The following is a 10,582-nucleotide window of genomic DNA, read 5'->3' on the forward strand; positions in this document are numbered from 1 at the left end:
CTGCTCTTACTGTGTTGATTTGTTGTAGCTTTCACTGTTGCTGTTCTGTACAAGGTTATCTTTCCATGACCACGAGTGCGCGTCGAGCGTACTTAAATATGCCCGTGCGTCCGAGCCCACGTAGCTGTGTGCCGTGGTTTATGCATTCTGTTCTTCCAAAGTGTGTGTAACTCTTTGCATGCTGTGTAATGCCCCTAGCTTCAGGGGTTTAGCCCTGCCTGCTGCATGACTTACGTGCATGATGAGTTGTTGCCATGGCAGCAGTGTTATACATATCTGTATAGTGAAAGTGTAGAGGAGCGGAGGAAGAGGAGGAGGAGGAGGCTTTTGCTACACTGCATGGGGGCGAGCTTTATTGAAAAAAGAAATAAATAAATACAGCTACATTTAAAAAAAAAAAAAAAAAAGTTCATTATTGCAAGAGAGGCATGTAACAAAAACAAGTTTTTTTCCACCAATCAGGTCAGAGTCCTAAAATAATCAGAGCTAATCGTCCTGTCGGTCTCGAGCGAACCGACTCTCAAACCGTAGGTGATTTCTCAAGACGTCGTAAGGGTAGGTACCTGCACAGACCGCCTCCGTGTTTACACACTCATGTTCTCTCTTGTCTGTCATCTGAACTTTTTCTCAACACTTCAACTAGTCAAAGGTTTCAACTTAACAGCCATCAGACGAGGGAATGTTGTGTTATATGTTTAGATGCTTACCTGATGAACGTGTGCCAGGAATAATGTTTTAATAGACAAGGTTAAAAAGCAGTAGGATTTAAAAGCTGGATTAGGTTAATGAAGGATAAATCTAATCATTACAAAAACACTCACAAATACTAACACACCAGCCGCACTCTGCAAGGCCTTGCGTAAAATGTTCGCCCCCTTGAAAATGTTCGCCCCCTCTTTTTTTGCATTTTGTGACTTTACAATCAGCGTAATGAATTTGTGTAAGTATTCACTCTCATTGTTGTGAAGGGAATTTAGTTCTGGTGCAAGAAGCTGATCATTTAGTTGAACGGAGACGATTCCTGTGCATCGAATGCCATGTTCCTGAAGACCAAGTAGCTATCAGAACGTGTCGAAGAGAACGTTCTGCGAATATACTATGGAGCGGAGCTTGTGCATCTATTTATTTACCTCTCTGCTTTAAACTTAGCACATTTGTGGTACTGAACAGACTCGACTGAATAGACCATATTTCTTTATTAAAGATTGGAAAGAATTTGCCGCAACTGCAACTCCACCTATTGTCAAAGCGAGTAACCGGGGAAAGATGGAGGCAGTCAAAGAAGCTAGTCAAGTCTGTTCAGTACCACAAATGTGCTAAGTTTAAAGTAGAGAGGTAAATAAATACACGTACAAGCTCCATTCCATGTGCGATCATTGTCTTCGTTACCGACAAAATGCCACACACACTCTATATATCTTAACCATAGGAGCATCCGCTCAGCTATAGTAACTCTGCCTGAGGTTGTTGATGCTTTCGTGACTGTGTGTTTAAAGTGCGAAGTTCCTAACGAGCTCAGCCAAGAGCGTTGAAAAAGCTGCTAAGACACGTGTGCTATCTGAGTCTTTGTACATTGGCACCAGATGGTGTAGCTTTCAGATGATGTTTTTTTTTTCGCCATGGGAATAGTGGGCTCCTCTATAGTTGCCAGGTTGTGCGATTTTGATTAAGTATACGATTTCTTCTGCTGTCTTTTTTTTTTATTTGAATAAAGAAATGAGATTTTGGAATTGCATTGTCCAGTAGGATGATATTGCTGTACACTAAAACTATTATTTTTATTATAATTGAAAATTATGACAATTTTTTGGAGTCCATTTCTGTTATCAGGAAACCTCACTGGTTCCACTGGTCATAAAAAAAAAAACTTAAAACAGTATTAAAATGACAGAATCGACGAATATAATCAATTAATTTGCAAACTTGCTGCATTTAGAGTTTTCCAAGTCACATGGGGACATTTTCCAAGATTGCTGCTCGTTCTTCAGCCAACCGCTCCCTCTACAGGCAATGGCGAATCACATCATACTGTTTATTAGACCTTCTCACATTTCCTACCACACTTCATTCACTTTCTAATAGAGATGAATGTTTTTAGCCTGGCTTTGTAACAAAACTTACAAGCAGACAATATGCGCTTTTTTACGCAAAATATACTATCGCTAACACGCTCCCGTGACAGAAAATTGGTCGAACAGCAATGTCACCTGCTCTCCCCCCCCCCCCCCCCACAACAGTTTGTGCACCATGAATGTAATTAACCTAAAAAAAAAAGCATATGCTCAGTTTGTCGTCATAGCCTGTGTTTGGTGTTTTGCATCGTATCCAAGCAGAACACAACACCGACTCTCTCAGGTTACAGTATGGATGACCTGTGGGATTATTTGGAAGAGCAAAATCATGTTTAACTGTATCCAGTAGGGCTGAGTGATAATGATGATATAGCATTTATATTACGCTGAAATATGACACAATCTGCCATTTAAGATAACTGGAAGATGATGATGCGACGTTATGGGGTCAGAATTGTTTCGTTATTCTGAATAAATATACTATGATCCACAAATAAATATAAAGAGTTTCACAAATATTTTTTAAATCAACAAATGCACAATAAGCAAACCGTAAATATATGTTACAAATTTCACAAAAAGAAATGAAATTCACAAATAAATAAAATGGGATTTGCAAATGAAAAAAAAAAATTATAAATATATATTTAATTGTATTTATTTGTGAATGGCTTCCTGCTCATTTGTGAATCGCGTTCTGTGCAATTGTGAATCACTGCACGCATTTGTGGATTGTGTTCTGTGCAATTGTGGATTTGAAACATTTCTAACGTCAAGACGGGCACAAGAATCCACAAATAGGTGGACTCCGCCCACCGTCTACTCCAGCCAATCGGACAACGGTCTCGTGGCGCTGACCAATCGTGGCACGGTCTATTGGCTGGAGTAGACGGTGGGCGGAGTCCACCTATTTGTGGATTCTTGTGCACGTCTTGACGTTAGAAATGTTTCAAATGCACAGAACGCGATTCACAAATGAGCAGGAAGCCATTCACAAATAAATACAATTAAATATATATTTATAAATATTTTTTTATTTGCAAATCCCATTTGATTTATTTGTGAATTTCATTTCTTTTTTGTGAAATTTGTAACATATATTTACGGTTTGCTTATTGTGCATTTGTTGATTTAAAAAATATTTGTGAAACTCTTTATATTTATTTGTGGATCATAGTATATTTATTCAGAATAAACAATTCTGACCCCATACGAAGTTGCTTGAAATTATTGTGTGTGGTAATGTTATGAAATATAAACAACGACAAAAAGACGACAAAATAAAATTGTGATTTTTTTTTTTTTTTATTATTATTCAAGATTTTAAATACCATCAACTAAACAACAAAATTTCACTAAAAATTACAATGAAATACGAGTTCAAATTTATTCATTGCTAAGAATTCTAATTATTTATTACAACTGAAAACTACTATATTCCTGCCAGTTAATGAGCACGCATATATATCTTGATACATATCATATGTCAGAAACTTCCTCAGAAATTTCCTTATCTACCTGCAGCATTCAGTGATCTCAACAATGCACAGGGTTTATTCAGAAATTATGGCAAGGGGAGACATAATCATGTATTATGAAATATTTGTTTAGATAACTTGTGTTTACCATTGAAACATTTTTCTTTTCAGGGACTTAAACTAAATGAACATGTGAGATTTGACCTAACCCATGTATCTAAGCTTTGAATTGTTTGTCTTGTCCAGTTTCTCAGTGTAACATTGTTTTGTTGCCTGTGTTCTAGTCAAACCTGCCCCTTTGGACATCAAACCAGTCCCTGAGTGTGAGGAGTTTATTACACCAGTGCGCTCGCCCATCACCAAGTCCTTCACTCGGGAGTAAGTGACGCTCATGCCGCTCTGGTTAGAACGTCCGCCGCCGTGCTTCGGCACCAGTCGTTTCCCTGATGGCTACTGAGCCACTGGCTGCTGGTGAAAGGCACACGGCAGGGTTCTGCATGACACAAGAACTAACCTCTCATCCAGTATGCTAGTGTTGTCCTAACTCATGATAGTGATCATTTTTTGTTTCATTTCACACTTGAGTGCTCACAAATGAGTAAGTCATAGTGGTAAATTGGTAAACTTCCTGCGTCTCTGCCTGCTTTTAGTTTTAGTGGAACCCAAACAGATTAATGTATCCTGAATGTGTATGGATTTTGTGTGTGTGTGGATGTGAGAGTATGTGTTTGTGTGTCTGTCTGTCTCTCTGTGTGTGTGTTTCTCTCTGTGTCTGTATGTGTGTCTTTCTGTGTGTCTGTGTGTGTCTCTTTGTGTGTCTGTGTGTGTCTCTTTGTGTGTGTGTGTCTCTGTGTGTGTGTATCTCTGTCTCTGTGTGTGTGTCTCTGTCTCTGTGTGTGTGTCTCTGTGTATGTGTGTGTGTGTGTCTCTGTGTATGTGTGTCTGTGTGTCTCTGTGTGTGTCTGTGTGTGTGTCTGTGTGTGTGTGTGTTTCTCTGTATGTATGTGACTCTGCCTCTGTCTCTGTGGGTGTGTGCGTGTGTGTCTGTCTCTCTGTGTGTGGGTGCTTGTCTGTCTCTGTGCGTGTCTGTGTGTGTGTCCTCTCTCTGTGTCTGTGTGTGTGTGTGTGTGTGTGTGTGTGTGAGAGAGAAGGTGTTTTCGTGGCTACACCTGATTGTATGCACCAAATGTAAGCAGCAGTGTAAAGGTTTTTGTGGTCCTCAGCCCCTCCAGGTTCCACATGTTTCCCAGGCCACCTTCGGTGCATAGCACCGCCTCCAGCACCGACTCCGAGGAGGGTGATGAGAATTATGTCCCCATGCAGTATCCTAATATGCCTGCAGATGAACCAGTATGTAACCACAGCACCACAGCATTTCTCCATCCTTCCTAATACTCCAAACATTTTATTAGTATTTTACAAGCGATACTAAAAATTTTTTAAAATAAAGATTATTCACTGGTGCTGTATGACAGTTTAAGGGGAGAGTTTACAAATTGGTAACTGTGTCCCTTGGTTGTCCTTCACCTCCTCGATGATTATAGTAATATATATAACTGATGGGTTATTCAGGTGTTATAATAAGGAACCACTTTGTACTCCGACCCTCGTCAGCTTTCATTTGCATTCTGTACTGAGGTAGTCACTGACTGGGGCAGAAAGACTCCTCTTATCTTTTATCTTCTTATTGTTCATTCACACCTTCAGTTCTTGTACATCTCTCAGCTCAGTTCCCATCTTCACACTCCTGCTCCACTGCTAGCTTTGGTTTCTAACCTTCACTGTTGCATGTTTTTGCTGAATCTAATGTTTGCTTGGACCCGTTTCTTGGTCAAATGAAGTTTTAATTTGTTTTCTAAAAAACAAACAAAAAATAGACCTCCATGAAAAATATTGACAAGATGTAAGTACTTGCTGGTGTAATTGATGATTGGTATATTTATAGGGATTACATTAAAATGACCTCTCTGCCTTCATGTGACTCGACGGGTTCAGTGTGTTTTCTTTTTCTCTCCATTCTCACAGCATATATGTTCATTTGCTTGTCATTTTGCAGTTTTCTTATTTCTGTCCTCCTTTACATCATGTTACCCTTTCTGTCGGATTCTCTCAAGCTTTGTTTTCATTGCCTTTTTTTTTTTTTTTTTTTTGCCCTTACTCTCTTTTTGCTGCTGTCTTCTCCTTCTCCTCGCTGTTTTTCCACTCTGTAGAGAGGAGTCCTTCTACTGCACGGTGCCCATCACCCCGGTTAAAAGGGAGGTGATGGGCCTAGATCACCTTGAGGAGGTGAGCAGGATGACGAGAGCTTTTCTGTAACTAGGATGAACTTGGATCAGTTTGGTTTGCTAGATTTTCCCCACATTAATACAGCGTAGGCCAAAGTTCACTCAAGGACTTGGCACACAACCTTTAATGAAGAGGTCATTTTGTTTAATTAGGATTGCGAGTCCTCACCTAGATCTTCACTGTCTTCTAGCGCTTAGTTCATATTCATCATAGGAATTTTAAGGAATTCTCCAGTGTTTGGTTGTTCAGTCTGAAAAAGATTAATTTCCAAGATTAATGCTTGTTTTTCAGCCAACCGCTCCCTCTACAGGCAATGAGGAATCACCTCACACTGTCTATTAGACCTTCTTACATTTCCTACCACACTTCATTTACTTTTGAATAGAGTCGAATGTGTTAACCTCCTGGAGGTTTTATGGTTTTCACCGATAATCAAACTTGCACAACAACAAAATAACTAAACTCAGATCTTTATTCCTGATTATTGTCCAAAACTAAATATTGCACATTAAGCTTTATCAATCCTCCTACAACTGCCCCACACATCCATTCTTTCAAAGTGAGTTCGAAATAAATTAAAAAAACAGTTCCTTCTTTTTCAGTAAAATAAAAAAAAAAAACAGTGTTGAAATCGTTTGCGATATTTTGCACATACATTCAAACTGGAGTATTTCTTAAAGACCCTTTTAGAAAATGCTGCAATTTGCAGCCCCTCTGATTTGAATTGGTTTCTGATTGGAGCTTTAAATTGTTCCACTGAATACAATAAGCTGTTAAGTGTTCATTAACTGATTATTTTTTTTTGGGGGACATTTCAGAAGTTAGGACTGCCCATGAATGCCAAGGTTGAGTATCTGGACTTGGACCTGGACCCTGGCAAATCCACTCGAAAGGTGCATGCATAAATTCAATTCAGATTCATTTGTATAGTGCAACGGAAAACGAACGTGGTCACAAAGCAGCTTTACGGAAATGGAAGAATAAATAATAAACCTGATAGAATATTAAAGTAAACATTATTAAAGATTTCGCCCACTTTTAAAAACTAGCTTAAATGTGTGGCATCACCGCTTTAACTCCTTAGATCTGTGTAGAGTCAATTATCACCTCTTTATTCAATTTCGGTTTAAATTGTGGATTCTGTTTTCAGCTGTATTTATTATAAAAATCACGCGTCTTCCTTTCTGTCGTGCAGAGCAACGGGACAGGCATGGCAGCATCAGATGAGCGGGTAGATTATGTTATGGTGGACCAGGAGCGCACTCAGGCCCTAAAAAGCACCCGTGAGGCCTGGAGCGATGGCCGGCAGTCCACTGAGAACGACACCCCCTCCAAAGGGCCCAAGTGAACCCTCGACCCCTCCTCCTTCCCTCTGATCCCTCTTCTGGGCTGGAGATGGGGTTCTGTGCAGGAGAAAACGACACACCTCCATCCGTCTGCCCTTACTATTCATCTAGGTTATACTGTGAGAGAGAAGCCGGTTCAGTTCCCACATCAGCTGGTTTACACTGCCACCTGGCTGAGGGAAAGGCAACTGTGTGGAGGAGAGCTGGGCTTCCAGAGCGCCGTCTATAAGCTGAGAGACGATTTCTACTCTACTGTGTAATGGGGCTGAAGAAACTGCTCAAACATCACTGATTTCGAGCCCTAGGAATATACTGTGCTATACAGAGCAGCAAATAGACTTTCATTTGTATCAAGTGGACACTTGCTGCTTCACTTGGGTTTTTTTTTTTTTGGTATATATTCTCAACCTGGGTTTTGATTCCACCCTTGTGTTTGTTCACATTCATGGAGTTTACCAACAAACAGCTCTCTGCTTTTCCTGTTCACGCATTTGCCATCATCAGGTTACAGGAAAGTTTTATTTTTATCACATGTATCCAGTTCCATGATAATCTGAAGCTTTGGTACATCCTGGTTCCTTTTTTTTTTTTTTTTTTTTTTTTTTGGGGCTGGGTGGGTTTGCCCACAGTTTGTGGGTTTGCCCACAGTTGCAAGGTATTGAGTGGCATGCAGGCAGAAAAACAAAAAAAACCATGAAAGATGATCACAGTGGCAAGAAGGACTGCTGAACTGACTGCGTAGTGTTATGTATATTACATAAAAGTGTCCTTTGTATCGAATGTGTGGGATGTAAAGGCTTCGGTGTGACCTCTGCCGGATAGAAGTCGGCACCCTCGGAAAGCACAAACTGTGATCGCTGTTTTTATTTCAGTGCAAGGTAACAAAACTAACGACTAAACAAGAAGTCAGGTACTCACCAAAAAGATTAACACAGCAGTTCCTTCCTAAATTATTGTAGATTTGTTTTTACTTATACATGTGCAGATCACTCGGTATTGTGCTGCACTTTCAGCAGCCTGTGATAAATGTTCCGATCAGCTTTTTCTCGCTGTATATGATGATGCCTTCTTTGGGAAAAGAAAAGCCAGTCAGGACATTACAGAAGTTGTATATTGATCCCACATTCCTTTTGTGACTGGTCCTTCGATTTAGTTTATTGCCACTTTTGATAATTTATTTCAGATGGGTTTCTACAGTTTATGGACACTAACTGCCTTATTACAAACTTTACTGTGTGAATGTTGTACATATGACCGGATGTGTAATTTCAGCATCAAAGTTATAGAGACTATATAAACTTTTATCAAGTGTGTAACAAATACTTTTACTAACTACCAATCTCTTAAGCCAAGGACACATTGACATGGACACCGTCAGTGACTTTTGCTGTATATACATGCACAAACTTCCTTTTTTAAAAAAACAAAAAAACAAACAAACAAATCTGCATCTTTACTGTCTGCTTTCTGTTCAACCTTGTTTTTAAGGTGCATTATGTGGCCAGATAAACCTCAGATTTTCTTCATGCTTTATATCTTTTTTTTTTTTCTTTCCTTCTTTTTTTTTTAATGAATCAATGAATTGTACGTTTTAAAATAAACTCCGTTTAAAAAAAAAAAAACAGACATTCATTATAACATAACTGACTGCAAGTTTTGTCACACCAGATTTAATTTATTGGTGGTGTGCTCCATTTATTATCTAAATTAAACATGGCTTAAACGAATATTGAGTATTTAGAATATCGCTGATCTAATTTAGTTTCATAGAATTATTAATACAACTCTTGGATGTGTGGATGTAACTGCAACAAGTGCTAATTGTTCCCTTTTGCATACTTTATGGACATTTTCGATTCTGATGGTAAACTTAAAAATGCTCTACAATTGCTAGCTTCAGGTTTTATAGCAAATAAATGGAATTAAAACGATTGAATCCAAAACAAAGGTAAATTCTAAGTGCAGATAACACGTCTATGCTACGCAAAGATTGGGATTATGGAGTGCATAATCTTCATACATTAGAAGTGCATGTGCACTACTGTGTTTCCTCACTCATAAAGCTGAAGATGCAAGAGGTTTATTGTCATGTGCACAGTGAAAACACAATGGTTTAGTCCATACAATGAAATAAAGAAGCAAAATAAAAGAAGAAATATTAGAAGTGTTCTCTGGATGCTTTGGACTCAAGGTGAGCTCAGCCTCCAGTGAGGGTGTGGGATTGATTAATTAATGAATGGTTTCATACAATGAGTGCACAACTTTTACCACTTCTGGAGAAAGGACTGCCACGGGGTCATTACTGAGTATTTATTACACTGGTTCTGAGCTGAGCAATAGCGCTCACGTGCTACTTAATGTCCGTAAAAGTGCTACGGTTGTTTTAAGCACAGCAGTGCTTTGGAGGATTTCCTCCACAACTCGAACAGTCCTGAGGTTATGCATGTACTGTAATAGAGAAGCATAGCCAGGAGGTCCACTATGTACTAATTTCATTTTAGTGGTGGAAAAAACAACAGCAGCAGCTCATTATTATTGTGTTATTACTCCTATCTGGAATCTAATGAGAATTTTACTTTGACTTAGTGAGTGAAAAAAAAAATCTTCATAGCTCCAGTAAATAGCAAAGTATTATCGTACTGTCATGAATATAGTCTTAAAATAATTTATGGTACATAATTGGAATTTAAGGATTGTCGGTGTTCCTTTATTTCTTTAATCTGTCTCTGTCTGTTTTCTAATGCTTCTCCTCATCCTTTATTTCTCCTTTATTTTGTCAATCTGTTCTGACTGACAAACCTGGCTCTGAAGGAATAAAAGAACCACTAGTGATGGTGGATTGGCTCAAGGGATGCTTGGTCTAAATTGCAGTACAGCTATTAACATTCACCTGTCTATTATCTTCATTGCAGGCTGCTTCATAGACAACCAAACTTTCCTAAGGTGTACTAGGATAATAAGCTTCATTTCTAACTACAAGAAAGTGCTTGGCAATGAGCTGTATGTTACCTAAGGGTCAGAATGCCATCTGAGTGACTTCCACAGCTTCTCTTACTGCTCTGGGATGGTGGATGATTCTTCACAAATCACTTATACCTTCAAAGTGAGAACTTCTTGAACCTGCACTGTTGTGATTTTACCTGTTCTGCATGGACCACTGAGCTGTTGTACTGTACTGGAACGGTTTATACACTGATTCCATTAAAACCTTTTCCAGATGTGTTCTCCCCGTGCCTTGGGGGTTTCCTCCGGGTACTCCGGTTTCCTCCCCCGGTCCAAAGACATGCATGGTAGGTTGATTGGCATCTCTGGAAAATTGTCCGTAGTGTGAGAGTGCGTGAGTGAATGAGAGTGTGTGTGTGCCCTGCGATGGGTTGGCACGCCATCCAGGGTGTATCCT

At 39.3% G+C, this 10,582-nt stretch overlaps 1 protein-coding gene across 4 annotated transcripts in view; it reads left to right on the forward strand.

Moving 5' to 3' along the window:
* Window positions 1-8,617, forward strand: part of gab1 (GRB2-associated binding protein 1) — a 66,864-nt gene extending 58,247 nt beyond the window's left edge. For 3 of the 4 annotated variants that reach the window (XM_060873105.1, XM_060873104.1, XM_060873107.1), the window contains 5 exons: window positions 463-555; window positions 3,835-3,928; window positions 4,774-4,900; window positions 6,655-6,729; window positions 7,032-8,617. In XM_060873105.1, coding sequence (XP_060729088.1) covers window positions 463-555; window positions 3,835-3,928; window positions 4,774-4,900; window positions 6,655-6,729; window positions 7,032-7,184 — 542 coding nt within the window. In that variant the 3' untranslated portion in view covers window positions 7,185-8,617. The remainder of the gene's footprint in view (window positions 1-462; window positions 556-3,834; window positions 3,929-4,773; window positions 4,901-6,654; window positions 6,730-7,031) is intronic. The other variant, XM_060873106.1, reaches the window with a different exon arrangement.
* The last annotated feature ends 1,965 nt before the right edge of the window (window positions 8,618-10,582 follow it).

This window comes from Tachysurus vachellii, chromosome 6 (assembly GCF_030014155.1).
Source record: "Tachysurus vachellii isolate PV-2020 chromosome 6, HZAU_Pvac_v1, whole genome shotgun sequence".
Lineage (NCBI taxonomy): Eukaryota > Metazoa > Chordata > Actinopteri > Siluriformes > Bagridae > Tachysurus > Tachysurus vachellii.